This window comes from Oreochromis aureus, linkage group 13, assembly GCF_013358895.1.
Source record: "Oreochromis aureus strain Israel breed Guangdong linkage group 13, ZZ_aureus, whole genome shotgun sequence".
NCBI classification, from domain to species: domain Eukaryota; kingdom Metazoa; phylum Chordata; class Actinopteri; order Cichliformes; family Cichlidae; genus Oreochromis; species Oreochromis aureus.
The window spans coordinates 33,204,786-33,223,627 of NC_052954.1; the positions used below are offsets into that span (position 1 = coordinate 33,204,786).

At 41.8% G+C, this 18,842-nt stretch overlaps 1 protein-coding gene across 1 annotated transcript in view; it reads left to right on the forward strand.

Moving 5' to 3' along the window:
* hectd2 (HECT domain containing 2) overlaps positions 1-18,842 on the forward strand; it is a 61,167-nt gene that overhangs the window by 27,739 nt on the left and 14,586 nt on the right. Inside the window, exons 13-17 of the mRNA XM_031754261.2 lie at positions 951-1,083; positions 6,651-6,739; positions 13,353-13,417; positions 13,657-13,750; positions 16,267-16,341. Of these exons, the coding sequence (XP_031610121.2) occupies positions 951-1,083; positions 6,651-6,739; positions 13,353-13,417; positions 13,657-13,750; positions 16,267-16,341 (456 nt within the window). The remainder of the gene's footprint in view (positions 1-950; positions 1,084-6,650; positions 6,740-13,352; positions 13,418-13,656; positions 13,751-16,266; positions 16,342-18,842) is intronic.

Below are 18,842 nucleotides of genomic sequence, written 5' to 3' on the forward strand. Positions count from 1 at the left end.
CCTCTTTCTCGTTGACCTGTGCCTAAAGCTCTTGTGGCATTCTCAAGCCAGAAGAGAACCATAATCTCTCCATCATATCTGCACTGGAATCTTTCCCATGTTGGCGTGACCGGAACACCTCCACAGGAGGCGTCCAGAGGCACCTGGTCAGCCGATCTGACTTGATGTGGAGGAGCAGCAGTTCTACTCTCAGGGCCTCCTGAACAACTGAGCTCCTCACCTAGTCTGGAAGGCAGAGCTGAAAGTGCCTCAGCAGGCTCTTGTTTGCAGTTTTCATAATTCCTTTCATAACTCCTTCCCTCATCATGACCATAGATGTGGGTAGGAGTGTAGATGGACCAGTAAATCAGCCGCTTTGGACATATCTCTCTTTACCAGAACAAATAGCATCCGCATCCCAGCAGACACCACAACCACTGGTCTGTCAATTTCCTGCTTCATTCTTAACCCACTCATCAACAAGATCTCTACATTCTTGGGCTCTTTCCCAACCTGGAGACGGTACTGCTCTTACCATCTGTGTTCAAAAAGAATTGCTAACAAAGGGCAGCATTTGCTGACTTATTGTTAGCAATGCAAAACTTTCGCTGGTGCTGTACAGGAGCCAAATAACCCATAATAATGGGCCTAATACCCCAGATTTCTTAAGCATCTCCAACAGGGCACCATAAGACCAATCGCACAGCAGTTCCACAAAGCATATGAAGAGCGGTTTGACAAACTCTCAATCGGTAGAGTAGACTCTCACCAACAGAACCCTGGCTGATATCACAACACAATATTGGCAAGGTGTGTCACCCAGGATAACCCCACATCAGACGCTTCAGGTGCTGCAACTCTTACCCATCCAAGGGGCACAAAGGTTTCTGCAACAAGTGTTTCTGCAATGCAAACTGAAACGAAATGTGTTTGTTTGGTTTCATCTTGTATTCCCTTTTTGTCGCCGATAGCTGACGAGGAAGCGATGCGATCTGAAGAAGAAGCTGCGGGTGACTTTTGTCGGGGAGGCGGGGCTGGACATGGGCGGCCTGACGAAGGAGTGGTTCCTGCTACTCATCCGACAAATCTTTCACACAGACTACGGTGAGTCAGGGCTTCAGATTGGAGGTCATTCACACTGAAATATGAGCTGCTGAGCTGTGAGTGTCCACAATCCAGCCTTCATCATAAAAATGGAAAAGCTTTTCTTTGAATAGGTCTCGAGGGAGCAGCTGAGAATAACAGATAAGGTTGAGAATCTGGAAGGTAAATCCTGTTTGATACAAAGTCAGTGGAAAGTGAAGCTGTATTTTATTATTGAAGTCAAGCGGAAAGAAAATCATATTTTTATTGGATAAAACGGAAAGTACATTTTTATTAGACGGAGGCCTCGGTGGACGTGCTTTGTGAGTTTTCGGGTCAGTGAAACTGCAGCGGGAATAAGTGTCAGATGGCTGAGAAAAGTGGCCCGTGTTGGTTTTGGCAACTATATAATTAACTGTCATTTCAGTCTGGAAGAGTTCTTATTATGATGGTCTTCTTCTCTTGTTTCTCTTTTCCTTTTTTTCTGTTCTGGCTGCCTGACTGTAATTATCTCCGTTTGCCATTGTTGTCACTGTGCCTATCTCTTTCTCAGTGTTGGTCTCTCAGTCTTTTAAACTCCTTTACCTCTGTTTACACGATTTATTACAAATCTAAAGCCAGACACGGCTAAGTCACTCCTTCACATAACAGTTGCGTTAGGCTCTACAACGACCGGTAAACTTATCACACGTAAAGTTGCTCGTGTTTGATGTGACGTTTGCTCGATGTGACAGCTTTAGAATAAAGACACCATTATTATTTAGATGGTTCAGTGTAAGCCTTGCTTTTTATGTGTGTCCCAAGTTTTGACTGGCTCTGTGTGCAGCCCAGTTTTGTCTCTCAGCTAGAACTTGTTTTTTTCCCAGTAGCTATTGGCAACTTTTCCCCAGTAGCAAGAATGCTGGACAATGGAACAGCTGGAGAAACTGTGGAAACTTTACTTTTCTTTCAGTAAAAGAAAGAACTCGCCACAAAAAAGAGGCAATAAAACTGAAAATACAGTCAAATGAGAAGGAAAGGCCTCAGGCAGGCGTTGACTGGACGGAGAGAGATCCTGGACATAAGAGGGTTTACTGCATTATTATTTCTAAATATGAGTATTTCTCCAATACTCTTCTTTTAAACACCCAAGAACCTCCCATCATTTTGAACACAGTAGCTCTGTAATGCAAAAAAAGTGCTTGACTGATGTTGCAGGTATCACTTTCACCTTATAGTTCAACACTGATTCTGGAGAAAGATGAGCACTTCTGAGGCCTATAATGCCCGTTAAAGCTGGTTTAAGTAGTTCAGTTTGTAAAATTGCGGCAGATTCAAGATGTCAGGGCCGAGCCAAGTCTCTATAAAAGCGTAGACATAATTGGGTCTTCTGCCTGGCTGGTCGGAGGATACAGAGGAGAGACTGGTCTGACTTTCTGCTGTGCTGCTGTGATTATTGTATTTGTGTCATAAGTTATAGTCGTTAACTGTCAGCGTAGACTTCTTCACACTTAATATCTTTAGTGTCTTTCACGGTCAAGGTAGAGTCAGCGACCGCAACAAACAACCTCCTCGAGGCCACTTCTTCCCCATCGTTCCACACGTTTAGCATCTACCTTCACATTGTTCTAAATTGGTCATTCATTGGTCCTCCTTTTATACTTATAAAAGGGCCATTAGTCTCTGTCTCTCTTCCACAGCATGTCCTTTATCCTGTTTTCCTTCTCTCTCCCCAACTGGTCACAGCAGATGGCCCCGCCCCTCCCTGAGCCTGGTTCTGCCGGAGGTTTCTTCCTGTTAAAAGGGAGTTTTTCCTTCCCACTGTCGCCAAAGTGCTTGCTCATAGGGGGTCATATTTTCAGATTGTTGGGTTTTTTCTCTGTTTGTATTATTGTAGGGTCTACCTTACAATATAAAGCGCCTTGAGGTGACTGTTTATGTGATTTAGCGCTGTATAAATAAAATTGCATTGAAATAAAATTGAATTGAATTGAATAGAGTTTATTTCTCAGTGGTATTGTTGGGTTTTGACCTGCTGTTGTGTTTTTGCCCTAAATACATAAAACTGGATTGAGCTGAACTTGCTGGCTGCTCTGCCTTTCCTTTACAAGGGTCTGTGTTTGACAGTCACTAACAGCTGAAGGAACCTGTAGTTTCTTGGCAAGTTTTCGCACATTAACCTAAGATTACGTGGTCCTTTGGTGGAAACGCAGCTAAAGACTCTCACTTCCATGCCCGCTGGTAATGTGGATAAATAAATCCTAAATAAAGGGCTCAAATATTTCCCTTTGGAAAGAATTCAATAGTTTCCTAAAACAGCTGGAAAGTCTAGTTTTAAGCAAACATGAAACAAAGTTGAGGAAACGGCACATTTTTGGGGACTATTTTCAGCGGTGGATTACTACACGTTTGATGATAAGCTGAGCGGCTGTGGGGCCTCGTGTGTGGGATTCACTCAGGACAAACTGCAGTGTATGTTCGTGGTAATTAAAGCGCATGTTGCACAGCATAGTGCAGCCATGTGTTTTTAATAGTTCTTGGAGAACAGCAGCGCACAGATGCATGGGTTATATCAGCCTTTAAATATATACACAGTGCTTCATAGCACCATACTTTCATTGTTGGCTTTGCTCTTTTGGGGAGACAGTAAAAAATCCTTTAATGTGAAGTCTCGATTTAACACACTTATCACAAACAGTTATTTTATTCACCGCTTTCCAGCTGAGCTATGCTGATTTGCACATTTCACAAATGGTGGCGAGTTGGTGGTTGACAGAAATGATTTAGATCTCAAGCCAAACTGCATTTCTGTGAATTGTGAGGAAAACATTTCTCAAGCCTTTCTTCCTCCATTTTTCAATTCAACAAGTGTGTTTCCATCACTGCCGCTCCAACATTTCCCCTAACCGCAAAACGATACTCACATCGCGTCTGGGCAAAAAAAACTTTTTGCAATATTGCTATAGCATTTTCTCCAAGTTTCGGCCGCGTCCGTTCAGCCTTTGTAGTTCAGTATGTTGGAATTTGCATAAAATACACTCGAGTGGAAACCAAGCGAGCGTCTGCCCGTGCATCTGCATTTTCTGCTCTCTGCGTCTCCGCTCTGGTTTAAGTTGTTCTTTCCATCGTCGTTCCATCTTTCCGCGGTCGTCTGTGTTTGTCGGTGCCAGGGGGAAGTCGGCCCAAAGCAACACACTCAATGAAAGCTGTGTTCCCCTCATTAGCAGCATGGGGAAATCCCCACCTCTGCACATGATACACACACACACACTCCCAGATGCACACAGACAGGTGTACGCACACACACACACACACACAGGCTCTTTTATACATGAGGTGGTTTCGGTTTCTTGTGTTCAGAGATGTGAGTGGTCCAGATGTGAGTCTCCACTCTGAACAGACTACTGCTGTTTCTTTCAGTCACAGCTGGAAGAGTTTCAGCAGCACTCGAGTCTCAACAACTTGTGTGTTACCCTTTTTTTAAATGTATTTATTTATTTTAATTAAATATTTAATATGCTTAGGGTGTCAACAAGGTGGTGCTGTTGCAGAGAAAGGCAAGGCAAGTTTATTTATATAGCACAATTCAACAGCAAGGTGATTCAAAGTGCTTTACAGAGACATTAAAAAACAAAAACAAATAAAACCATGATTTAAAATGAAAAAAAGGAACAGTAGATAAAATCAGTAGTTAAAATGTAAGTTTTGAAATTTAAGCTTAAAAGTAAAACAGTGCGGATTTGGTGCTTCATTCAAATGCAGCTGAGAACAGGTGAGTCTTCAACCTGTACAGGGCCTCGGTCTCCTGGTGACATTGTGATATATATTTGTGTGTCATCTGCATAGCTGTGATAGTTTATTTTGTTGTTCTTTATAATCTGTGCCAGTGGAAGTATGTAAATGTTAAACAGAAGGGGTCCCAAGATGGAACCTTGGGGAACTCCATATGTGATACTTGTCTGCTCAGATGTGAAGTTACCTATTGATACAAAGTATTTTCTGTTTTCTAAGTATGTTTTGAACCAGTTTAGTACAGTTCCTGAAAGACCTGCCCAGTTCTCCAGTCGTTTGAGTAATATGCTGTGGTCAACTGTATCAAATGCTGCACTGAGATCCAGTAAAACTAAGACTGACATTTTTCCACTGTCTGTATTCAGACATATGTCATTAAACACTTTGGTCAGAGCGGTTTCAGTGCTGTGGTTCTGTCTAAAACCTGACTGGAAGGCATCATAGCAGTTATTCTGTGTTAAGAAGTAATTGAGCTGTTGAGAAACTGCTTTTTCAATGATCTTACTTAAAAATGGGAGATTTGAGATCGGCCTGTAGTTGTTCATTTGTGTCTTGTCAAGATTGTCTTTTTTCAGTGTAGGTTTAATTACAGCAGTTTTTAGTGGTTCTGGGAAAACACCTGACATTAAAGAAAAGTTGACGATCTGTAACAGGTCTGACTCCAAAGTCTTTGAGAAACTCTAATCAGAAAAGAGGTGATGTGACTGACATCCAGCAGATCAGCAGTAAAACAACAAAGCTTTTCAGGTGGAGGCTAAAGAAGCATGTGCTATGTACACACCTACACATTACACCTGCAGAAGCTGCTTGACCACACAGAGCCATGCCATGAAGCTCCCAGTACACAGTTTTTATTCTGATGTTAATGCCGGAGGAGGTTTGGACAGGTTCAGGGACGAGTCAGCAGAGCATTGGCGACCTTTAACATCATGCACACTTTGCAATAATATTGCTTACAGCTGATTGTGGAAGATCTAAGAGGAAACTGGAGGGGAGCTCGCTAAAAACGTCTCTTGTGCCCCTTGGGGGGATTCTCCATGAGTTATTTAAGGCTTTTGATGCCATTGGACCGTCCTAGTTGACACACCTCTAAATATTGAATGGAAGTTGGGGACAGTGTCCTTTCCTTGTTGAACTGCAGAGGCGGTCACCCTTTGTGAGAAGGGGGATCAGAGGGTGTGCACCACCTGCAAGGGAATTGTGGTTCTCAAATTCCAAGTGTGCATTTAAAAATTCCATATGAGGGGTAGATGTGAACCAGCCTCCAACTCTGATATAGCTCAGTGATCTCAGTGATGAACCAGGCACTCTTTCAGCATCGCGTTGCAACATGCAGGGCAGTCCAGTCGATTGTAATAAAACAGCCTTAACATCTGAAATACTTTCCCAAACCTCGCTGACATGTTTGGTTTCTATCTCCGCTTGTATTCAGAGTAACAGCAGTGCCGGATGCTTTTGATTTCAATGCAGTCTTACCGCTACTTTCAAATTCAACTCAACCTAAATCCCTTTTTTCCCCAAGTTTGGACACTTGATCAAAAGTCCTGAGTTGAAAACTTTATGTGGACACTTTTTAATTTAACAGGGACTCGCTGTTTCCTGGAAAAGTCCAACTACATGCACCACATGTCTTTTTATTGCTGTCTCTTATTTGTTTCTTCTGTCTTTTCTTCTTCAGACCCTCTGTTTGTTGTAAAAATGATCTTTCCTCTTTTTTTGCCTCCATCACTTCCTGTATCCTTTTTTTTACCAATCAAATGTATCAAATTAGATAAAAGAGATATGTTCAATCTAAATGGAGTACTTTCATTTTTTAGGGATGTTTACCTACATGAAGGACTCGCGCTGCCATTGGTTCAGCAGTTGGAAGTGTGACAACTACTCTGAGTTCCAGTTGGTCGGGACTGTATCCTTTATGAAGAACAACAACAAACATCAGGGTATGTGCAAACTTTAAAAGTTGTTTAAGCACTTTATAAATGAGCTCTTTGGAGGTCCTAATGAGCCTCACGAGCTTGCCAACCTTATCCAGTTCAAGTTAAAGGAAGGAGAATAATATTTGGGTTTTTTTTTTTTTGAATGAACGTGCATCGGAGCAGTTTGTTTAGCACCTGACGGACCTCCCACATTAGCGTTTTAATGCATTATTTTTGTAGCTGCAGAGCAGTTTCACAGCATCTGTTATAGCTGCTTTTCTGCTCTAGACAAAACTGCTGAGTGTTTCAGGGAGGGTCAGACTTTAAATGCATGTAATGTGCAGATGGGCACAAATAACCACACACAGGAGCTTTCCTCGTCCACTCCCCTCTGACGTAACGAACACTCCTCCGTTTTAAACCGCAGAGGAGAAAAAGATACTATAATGTGTGTGTTTAGGCCGTGGGTCTGCACATGTAACAAATACTCCTCGCTCTTTGGAGGCTTTTTCAGCGCAGCACATAAAATTGAATCGACGCGGTCAGAATCATTTTTCCAAAACAAGACGACCTCAGCAAAGAGCTTCATAACAAATACAAATAGAATCCTGACTCACAGTTTTACAGCAGGTTTGTGTGCTCGATGTTTTTAAATAATAAATGCTTCACTGCTTTTAGCATGTTTTTATCACAGACTGTAAACCAAAAATGGACACAGCCTAATACACAAATGCCTTAAACCTGCATTCTTTTCATTGGGCAGCAGAGGGCAGCGCCTTACGTTGCAAAAGGAAGTCTGATTGTTTGCATGTTTATGAGAAAGTGATCTCTCAGTAGGTTTGAGTCATATTTGTCGTTAGTGTGAGTACATGAGCAGCCCAGTTATAATAATGGCCAGCAGGGGGTGATTCCTTTGCCTTCCAGTTGTAAATCTTTGACCTCAGTAAACACTTCCCTCTTGAGTTTATGGTTCAGCTGCTAGTTTGAAGTCTTATTGATACAACTTATTTTGTAACCGATAATAAAGCATGGTATGCTTTATTGTCCAAGACTGCAGTGTGCAGGATGCTCAGCTTTGGGCTTCAGGACTAGACATCACTACTTCTGTCTTTTATATACAGTCTGTGCCATTTAATCAATGCAAACGTTCAGTCAGCCAGTGAAGCTCATCACTTATCCTTCTGCTTCAGCCTGAAACGCACCAAAGATCAGCTGTTTTGTTCCTGCTGTGTCAGGGTTCTCAAAGTGTGGCTCACAGGGCATAGGCGGCCTTTGGTAGCTTTTATGTAAGTGCAATAAGTACAGACGCACTACAAGCTTTTCATTCATCCACAGTTAACATCATACAGGTCAATCTGAAACAAGATTAACTTAACATTTGTCTTCAGTTTCAGCTCAGGAAATTTAACAGCAACAACATAAAGTAAACCAACCCAAAAATGACAATTCTGAACATAAACCACGATCGTCTGAGCAGACGCATTACAAACACTATTGAAAGGTTTTATGTTTCCTGCATTAATCACACACTGGCTCCTTAAACTGGCACCCAGTCCTCAAAGATTCTGGTCCAGTTTCTTTTCCCTTTTATCTGCTCTGGAGAGTTTTGTAGTAGAGTTACTACAAAATGTACTTCTTTGTCTCCTACAAATTTGTTCATGCATCAACTCAACCACTCGCTGAGTTTTCAGGCACATAATTGCTGTCTGGGTTTAACTCGCAAGCATCATAGTTTCCATTCACTGTGAGTAAGTACGCAGAAGTCACAGGAAGGTGGACGGGTGGATGGTGGGAGCAGAGTCCAGAGACTGCAAGTCCCCTCTGTGGTTACGTTTTAACAACAGAAGCACTTTAGTTAAGGTCAGGGAAGGATTGCAGTCTGGGTTAAATACAGTAAATACAACACGCCATTTATTCCTGTATTAAACTCAACTACAATGAATAAATAAATAATGTGAATACAGTATTATATACAGTAAATTCATCTGGATGCTGTTTTGCAGCACTGGGTGTTAGTGTGTTAATGTGAACTTTAAAAATTAAATAAATTTTTTACTACATTGTATCCGAAAGCTTTCTAACTAAAGATGCCTCAGCTGCACCTTCTCGCCCTCTTTCAGGCTGTTGGAGCTAACTGCACCGTGTGTAGCTTGAAAGCTGCCACATGCAGGAAAAGGAAATGATAGTCAGGTGGTCAGAAATGTAAAATGCCTGTTCTCCAGTCTGAGGGCTGAGATTAGCTTCAATTTTTCACTCAATTTAAAATATTTTCAGTTTATGTGGACATTCCTTCATTTTGACTCGGCCCCACCTAAAACAGACCTGCATATTTTTGCATTGTTTCACTCACTTTTTACACATTCATGCACAGCACAGCCTCCCTGTGGCCCGTGTTATTATTATCAGTCTTCTCTCCTTTAAATGAACGTTTATGTAAAAATCTAATACAACGGTTAATGGTTTCAATGGTTGCTGTTTATTAAACGTACTTCCAGAGCTGTGTGTGTGTGTGTGTGTGTGTGTGTGTGTGTGTGTGTGTGTGTGTGTGTGTGTGTGTGTGTGTGTGTGTGTGTGTGTGTGTGTGTGTGTGTTCATAGAGTTCATGTGTGTGTAATATGTGGCCAGAAAGTGATTCAGCACTTCGGGCTCAGTTACTAGCCAGCTGGGAACTGTCAAAAGGTTACATAACCTAATAGCTGCTGTTCCTCGCCAGGTTAGTGTGTGTGTGTGTGTGTGTGTGTGTGTGTGTGTGTGTGTGTGTGTGTGTGTGTGTGTGTGTGTGTGTGTGTGTGTGTGTGAACATAAATCTGTTTATTGAGTTGCACACTGGGGATCCAGCGTTCAACATTAAGTTCCCATAAACGTAAATTTTTGGGATGAGGCAGGTTTCGGTTACAGCGGCGGTTAAGGTTAGAGTACGTCTTCAGTAAATGGGGGAAACATAAATGTGCAGTTGTCGAATCAGTGAGCGAGCAAAAGAAGAAAGAAGTGGAAATCTGTGTACTTACACATGTGTGTTTGCTGCTGGGTGTTTTTTGCATGTTCCACATGTGTGTCTGTGCTGGGAGCTAATTTATCTGTCTCCCTGGTTCTTGTGTAGTCGCCATGGCAGCACTGTATCACTATGGATATGGGGCAGAGGGTAGGGACAGAATGTATAACAGAGACAAAGACTAAACAGAGGGAGATAAGTGAAAAGGAAAGTGGTGCAGTGGGGGATGTAAAATGAAATGATAGAATATAAACAGATGTAAACAAAGTGGAATAAACATTGATGAGAAAGAGAGATGAAGTGGGACACACGGAAAGACGAAACCCAATTTATCAGCCAGAACACGAGGCCAAAATAAAGTCCAGCTGCAATGTTTCCAGCGCTCTGTGTGTAAAATCATCAGCTGTTGAGTTACATGTGCTTTTATATATACTATATATACTTGTTTTATTTAAAAATCTTTTGTGTGTATTAGCAATCACAAAGACTAATGGAACTGCAGTTTTACTTCACATCCCTAATTTATCAGTGCTCAGATCATTATTTCACTTATGTTGTGTTTAGTCTTTGTTTCTGGCCACACAGACAGTGAAAACCACGTCGCAGAGGTGCTAAGCACTTCTGTAGCGAGTAACGACCGTCAGCCACTTACTTAGCCCCCATATTTGGGGTTATTGTTCACACATTAATAACAGCAGTGCTCCTGAACGGTGCGCTGTATGGGGCACAGTGTGTCACAAACAGAGAGAGGGAGAGAGATGATGAAAATAAAAATAAGAGCTGAAAATGACATTTTTCACCCTGTCGCATGGTGCAGACCAACGAGCACACCGTCACAGTCTTTGGGGGTTCCTGAGAGCCTGGAACGGGGATCCCCTGAGGACGGCTTCCTGTTTGGGTTGAATAACAAACATGAGAAGAGCTATTAATCTAATGTTTGGCAGAGATTATTTAGGCCTGAATTTGGTGAAAAAAAGACCCATATGTGGTAACTAATCATGTAGGCCACAGGTTCTAACCTTTGGGAGGCAGCTCCCAGTTTGGATTCAGGAGACAGATGGGAAAGTCACGTGACTCTGTAGTTTAATGCTTATTTGTTTTTTTGTTTTGTTTCGTGTTTTTAGCTTTGTATTGTCAGTACGGCATGTTTTTGGTGAAATTATTATTTTTAATGACCAAAAAAGAGAATAATTAATAACTGGAGGAAAATCATATCTACTTTGCAATCAGCCTTTCATGGCTTTGCAGCTTAAAACCATAAGAATGTCAGTATTCTACCTTTGGTACCATGTTGTAATAATTACAAAATAATTGCTCTAAAAATCAGAAACGCCTGCAAGAAGAAATTAAGTAAAAATAACACAAAAAAACATTTTCAGTTTAATTTGGACTGGAGACCAGCTGCAGATTAGGCATTCCAGTGACAGAGTTCAAATATGTATTTTTTATGATGTTTTTTCCTTGTTTGTTTTTTGTTTCTCTCTTTTTTTTGGTTTGGAATTCATAACCAGGAGGATGTGTGATGTAGCAGTTATGTGCATATGTGGTTTACGTGGATATGGATAACATCAGAGCAGAGATGTAGGCAAGCGGGAGAGGCCAAACTGAACCGTTTGTGTGAACGAATTAAAACAGCATTTTCTAACCCTGGCTTTGGCGTGCAAAATGTCTTTTGTTCAGCCCTAATATTGCTGCCATCATCACACCCCGTAAACTTTTCTAAAGAGATTGTTTGCAGACTGAGAGTCTTTGTGTAAGGAGACCAGCATGCGAAGGGGGCGGCTCCACGAGGCGGCCTCTGTGTCAGCTGGTGTGTGCTAATTTAATTGAAGCTCCAAAGTTTTGTGTTAGTCGTCACGTACTCTGATCTGTGTTTTGTAATGAAGTTACCACAGAGCAGCAGCGATGCTGCACAGTGCTGGGAGTAATCCTCGTCAAGGTTGTGACGAGCTATGACATAAAAAACCTGTTCGTTTATCCAGCGCATCCCATGTGACAAGCAAATCGGTAGCAGAATTAATTTGCAGATTTTACACGTGACTTTGTGCCTCGTTCTGCTGCGGCGGCAATGAGAAAACTGCGACTTTAAGGACCAGAGAAGCAAAAAGAAGGAAGGAGAGAGAGCGAGGGATGGGGAGGGGTCTTGAAACAGAGTGAGCATGAGTGAGGAGAGGTGGATAAAGAGATAAAAGACAGAGGGAGACAGCTTTATTCATGCCTGTCCCATAAAGTGTAGATTTATGAACCAGGGCTGCTAAATGCTTTAAGGTGCCAAGTGTGTGTGTGTGTGTGTGTGTGTGTGTGTGTGTGTGTGTGTGTGACTTCTTAATGGCCTCCTAAATGGTTGCGCTAATGGTGCAGTTTATGTTTGTTTTCATGTTGGGGCCTGTGTGTGTGTGTGTGTGTGTGTGTGTGTGTGTGTGTGTGTGTGTGTGTGTGTGTGTGTGTGTGTGTGTGTGTGTGTGCGCAGAGAGGGAGTTTTTTATTTGCATACATGTGTGTCACCTACCTGTAATCAGTGTCTTCACATCACAGACGCACACACTCTCAGCCTACACGCACAATTACACCACATCTGGTCGCCACATGTGGCAGCTGCGAGCAGTTTGAGTGTGTTAGGCCGCCGCCCTTCACATAGAAAATGAAGAAAAAATTGTATGACCATGTGACATTCATAACGTGAACTCTCCATCACCTTCACACACACTCACAGAGGTTGACATCGTATCGTTTGCTCTGCAGGAAACAGAAATAAATTTGTTCTTTTGTTAATTAGATTAATTGTGATATTAGATATTGTAAATGTGCGCTACACTGCATAAATGAAAGTGTGCGTCTCAGAGCTTCGTGCTCGGCACAGATTACACGCTGTCGCCTCCATCTGTGCTGCAGTGTTAGCTAGCTGCATGCTTCTCTCAGTTGGCAGATCAGGGTTTTATGATTAAAAGTGAATTGTTTGTCACTGAAATATAACTTAATATTGGTGCTGGCCCAGAGGGCAGTTCCTCCAACAGAGAAGTGCTCTCGTTTGGTTTGGGAATATAAATTCGAACCTTCTGTACGTTTCCCTCCAGGTTCAGAACCCCAAAAGTTGTTTCCTGTTATATGAAAGGCTCGTGTAACCATTAGCATATTTGCAGTAATATGATGAGAGCTCACAAGTAAACAATGAAGGGCCACAGTTGGCTTGGTTTTCCCTGACCTACATTTCCCTTCTGCTAAAATTTAGATGACTGTTCATAAGTTCAATTTGTTGGTTTTATTTTTTTTTTTTTTACAGTAATTTCACAGTTTTGCCCACATTCAACACTAAACTACGCATTTTAACTTGTTTTTATTTTCGGGTGAAGTGGACAGGATGTTTAATAAGAGTGGAAATATCAATCAGCCAATCTATTAATTAAGTGACATTTGTAGAGCAGAAAAATTTGGTCATACAAAACAAATATGCAATAATAGATAACTTAAAGTTAATAATAAAGATGAAAATAAACTTAAAACAAAAAAGACCCAAAATTATTCTGAGTCTCCCCCCGAGGAGTGAGAGAAGCTTATTTTTACTTTGCGTTACATTATTGTGTTGTTTCCTCCTTAACCTCATGTCTGATCAGCTGATGGGCTTAGCTGTTTACAACAGCATCGCACTGGACATCCACTTCCCTCTCTACTGTTACAGGTGGGTGTGTTTCCATTCCTTTTACCTCGACAGTGTTTTTTCTTCTGCAGAATCTAAAGTGTAACGCTGCTGTCAGCGATGCATCACCTCACAGCTGCAAAAGCTTCCTCTGCACGAGTAGCAGCTAATCGTAGAGATGCTGTAGAAACTTTTGCTCATGTTTCAGACGCAACAATCCAACATTTAGAGGGAATAATATGAAGTAACCTTTAATAATTGTTATTCTTCTGTTCTTACAGGAAGCTCCTCACACCACCCACTGTACCATGTGACCAAAATGCCCTCGTTGGCATGGCAAATGCCACCCTGGACGACCTGCAGCAGATCATGCCGGTAGGTTTTCATTTACACCTCTTCTGGTCTCTAGTTAGAGACTCAAATTAGCTTAATTACGAAAAGACTGTCTTTATGTTCTCATCGGTCAGTTTTATTGTGCTTGATGGGACCTGTCCTGTGTTTGGACAGGATCATCTTTCTCTTTCTTTTCATGCTTTGGAAAAGAAGGTAAATGCTCAGCACATATGGGCTGTGCCAACGGTACTTTTTGTAAAACACACAGTGGCACAGAGTCGTGTTTTAAGCTGGGAATGCTGGTTGGGTTGCACTACACTAACACGTTTAGGTTTTTCTTCTCTTAAAATCACATGTAGGACCTGTTAAATTATGCTGGAAAACTAAAATCTTGTAATGTAAAACCATTTTCACGCTTACATTTCTCTTGCCCGCCACTAGAGGGCGCCAGAGTTAAACTTATTAACTGTCTGGCTCGCCTTTCACCCTCTTCTTTCCCATAATCCTTCTCTTTGAGGAGTCTAAATTTAACTCCATGCATTGTTGTGAGATTGGGGTCAAGTGATTTAAGTGCCCTGCGTTCCTCTGACCGAGCTTTATGTGTTCTCCTACTCACATTCCCTCGTGTAATTTTCACAAAGTGCTGGATTGTCTTTTCATGCAGTGTGCCAGCCCACAGCTGTGCATGCTCATTTTTCAGAGATTTTCAACATTTTTTTCCCTGTGTTTTGTTTGATTTGTTAAAATTCACATGTAACTGTTGATGTAACAAATAGCTGGAAACTTTAGTTTCAGTTGCCGAGTGCTTCCATATGTGAAACTAATCCAGCCACTTTCACTCCCCCAGTTTCTCTCACACCTAGTTAGTAAATTACTCTTTGGCTTACACACACTTTTATATAAAGTCTATCACACACACAGCTTTTGGATTTGATAGTAAAGCATATCGAGGGTCTGTGGCTTCATCCGTGTGCTGTCGGAGGCGGTTTCCTGGTTTCTTTGTAAACAGTTCACAACGCACAGCGTGGCAACTAAATCACAAAAGATACGAAACATACAAAATATTACAGCCACCAAGTGGTTGGTGGTTAATTTAGTGGTTGATTTAGTTTAGTTTCCAATAGCTAATGTGTTAGTTAATGGAGCTGTACTTGTTGCTTTTTTGCAGATGTAGACATGCAAAGTTGCAGATGTTCCTCTGTTTAGTTTGTTTGATTAAGTTGCAGTAGCCACCATTAGTTGCACGAGTCGCCAGAGTTACTGATATGTTAAGATACAGAAGTTGCTGTAGTTTTGTGTACACTAGTTGTAGTTGCCAGCACTATTCTCGCAGGTATTGCTGCAATTTCAATAGTTTGCTTAGTTGCAGTAGTTTATGGTGGTTGGGTTAGTTGCAGAATTTGCCGTGCTCGGTTGAAAGCTCTGCTGTAGATAACGGTTCATTTGCAAATGTTGCCACAGTAGCTGCACGTGTACTTGTATTTGCATAGGCTGAGTTGATTCAGTTGCAATAGTCACCATGTCAGATGCAGTTCCCTGTAGTTGGATTGCTTGCAGTTGTTGCCACAACAGTTCCAGGTGTTGCTGGAGTTTGAAGGGGTGTCATGTTTAGTTGCAGGTGTTGCTGTGGTTTGCTTATATTGCTGCACTTTTTAATGGTTGAGTTCATTGCAGAAATTGCCCTGTTAGCCACCAGAGTTGCTGTAGTTGTTGTTTTAGTTGCAGTTTACGTGCAGTTTAGCTAATAAAGATGTTTGTCATTCGTTCATTCATTCATACGTGAAGACATTCAGAAAGATCGTGAAACATCTCCTGACAGTCAGTCCGAGTTATCTGATACACGAGCTGCTTCACATCCAACACCTTCGTCCTCATGAAGGTCAAAACTCTCCTTTGTAGTACACACACACACACACACACACACACACACACACACACACACACACACGGGTGCTATAACTGTCCCTGTAGTTGTGTAACAGCAGGAAATCAGATATAGTTTGAGGCCTAGAGTTGATGGAGGAACCATAACTCTGGAAACTCTCCAGGAACAGACTTTATCCAAACACCAGTGGGATTCACTGCGTTTGCCTCAGAGGGCCTTAAAACTGTAAAATCAATCGTAAGTCAGAAGGACGATGACGTAACGACACAAAACACAAATAAATGTACTGATTAGTTGCTTCCGTGCCATCTTGGGTCTTCTTTGTCCCCACATTACTGATTTCAGGTATCAGCGTCAGAGTCATTATTCGCAGCTCAGTGGAGCTTTGATTTATTGCTTCTGGGGTATGTCGATGTTTTGAGGTGGGGCATAGCCAGGCTAAACTCATTAGAGCTCTGACCTCAGGCGAACTGTGTGAGACATTTGTCATCTTCGTGTTCTGTCAGAAGAGGGTGTGTTAAAAACGCTGTTTCATTCCTAACCTGCAGTCACAGAGTTTCCCTCCAATCCATCAATACCAAACAAAAGCTGTGACTTACAGAAATGAGAAATGCTGCAACTCATTCATGTGTTTCCTGATTCTGACCTCTCGACCTCTCGTGTCCGTCTGCAGGAGCTGGCTCACGGTTTGGGAGAGCTGCTAAGCTATGAGGGAAATGTGGAAGAGGACTTCTACCTCACCTTCCAGGTAAAACTCTTCTTTTAAACCAGCTTGTGTAGGATTTGCTGAGCAGAGTCAACAGCGCCCTCTGTGGCCACCAGTCATAACTACAGGGTTCTGCTACATTAGGCTAGCAATTTGGACATGAAAACAACAGTAAACAGACAAACTGCTTTTACAGCTTTTATAATGAACTGCCTCATCAGCTCAGTTTACAGAATAACCTGTGGAGAAGCAGATGCTTTCTCTTTCCATCAACATGTCTAGCTAGAGGCTAATCCTCGGTGGAAATGGGCTTACTTGGCTCATAATTAAAAGCTATCATTCTGTCAGAATTTATTTTTTCCTCTGAATAATTGTGGTTAACCAGAGAGCAGTTCCTACTCCAAGCATCCTTTGTTTGGTCTCTCACCGGAGTCTCGGCCTGCTAAGAAAAAAGGCAGCAAGTTTAGCGTCTGGGTCCGGCAAATTGTTTGGCAAATAAATTTCACTCAACAAAGAAAACCAGTTGCAGCCAACGATCATCCGAGTTGTTGTTCGGACAATGAAAATGAGCTAACATGGCTGACCTTTAGCTTAGTTAGCTACTTCGTTAACTTCCTGCTGCACAGCATTGTATTCAGTTTGCTTTCAGCACTCATAACGGTTCAACCCAAGTTATAAAAAGCCAATCTTGGGCTTTGAAAAAAAAGGGGAGTGGTAATGAAAGTGATGTGATTTGCCCTCGTTAAAGCCGTTAAAGTTACTTGCTGTTGTGTTACAGCCCTGAAGCCCAGATAGGAGACTTACTTTACCTCAGAGATTTGTGATATTGAATAGCTTCTGCTCCGCACATGTTTCCACTCCTGCAAAAGGTGTGAAAATGCAGAAATGCCACTTGTATAAAATCTGACAAAGACCTTCCTTTGTTGTCCTCTTGGTTTGAGTTCAGCTGTTAACTGTAATTGAATAAAGGTGTAACTGATTACCTGACTGCAGGATTTTATTGATTCCGGTTGTTAATGATGTGAAAGAGACCTCACTACATGGAAAATTTCCAAGCAGCTATTGTTAGAACTGTTATATGCACACAGTCACACACCACAGACATCAAGATTAAAGTGTATGAAGGTGGCGACAGACAGCTGTGACTGCTCTGGTAATTTTAGAGCAGTGGGTGACCTGGATCGGTTCCACCGATGACGTCCAGCCAGGAAGTCAAATGTCAAACACAAACTACGAATGAACACTAACAACATCAGAGTAACAGAAATTAAAAAATGTAGTGCTTTCTTGGTACAGATGTGTCTGAAACTGTGTAATAGTTTGGAAACCTGGTTTTCAGAGTTCAATCAGATTATTGATCTTTTTAAAGCATCAGCCTGTGATGACAAACACCAACACAGAAGTGCTAAATAGCCACCAGAGGTTGGCTCTAACGGGGTCATTCCCCCATATGCTCGCTGGTTAAAATCCCCCAGTCTCAGAGGTTAAATGAACACATGTCCATACAAATGAAAACATTTATTTTTACGATATATTTGCCTCATGGCAACAATGTCGCTGTTTTCTGTGCATACTCATGTTGTAGATGTCAAAAAAGATTTCCCAGCAACCAAGTAAGTGTGTGTGTGTGTTTCTGTGTGTGTGTGTCTGACACTGACAGCCATTCTGTGTGGAACCTCGTGAAGCAGCTGCTGGTGGATGTGAAACAGAGGTGGATATCACATTTCTGACATTTGACTTTGGAGCAGCGCAGCATCCTGGTGCTCTGTTAAAATGTGTCAAACTTCTCTCCATGCTCCTGACACACACACACACACACACTAAACCTTCACTGACCCTTGACCTACTTGGGTTCCTCAGACCTGACTCTGTGGTCCACTCTTCCTCACTGTCACAAGGAATGACCCCGACTGACCAATCACATTCTTTCCTCCCCTCAAAGTTCCATTTCCTGTAAGTTAGTAGTTGAATATTTATATATCCTAAAGTTCGCAGGTTCTCCTTTGGGAGCAGGGACTGGGCCCCCAATCACCCGATTGAAGTGATCAGCTGGGTGTGAAATGCTGAAGCTGCCTCAGGACAAGACGATCAGCTGAATGAATGAATGAAGTGTGTTGGAGGCGAGAGAAAGAAAAGTGCTGTGTAATGTTGCCCCGAGGCAATGAACCCCAATACTCTTTTATTAAATAAAGAGTCAAATTTATTATTTCAATTCAGACATTGAATGCAAAGTTCAGGTAAAACATGTGTATGAATTGTCCACCCCGACTTCAAAGGTCAAATTATCTTCTACTGCTCATTTTCTTGGGCATCTCTTTAGCTTGAGTTCATTAACTAAATTCAATAAAATAATTTAATTTACTTCAGCAGGATTGATGTATTTCCTGCAAAAAACCCTTTATTCTAAATTCAAATGAAAAATAACCTCAGAACCCTCTTCCTGTTTATGTTATCACCTGCTGACTAACAGGATGCTCACAACTTACTGCATCACTCATGACAAAGCAGGTCTTTCATTTTCCTGGAATATGCACAAAAATAGT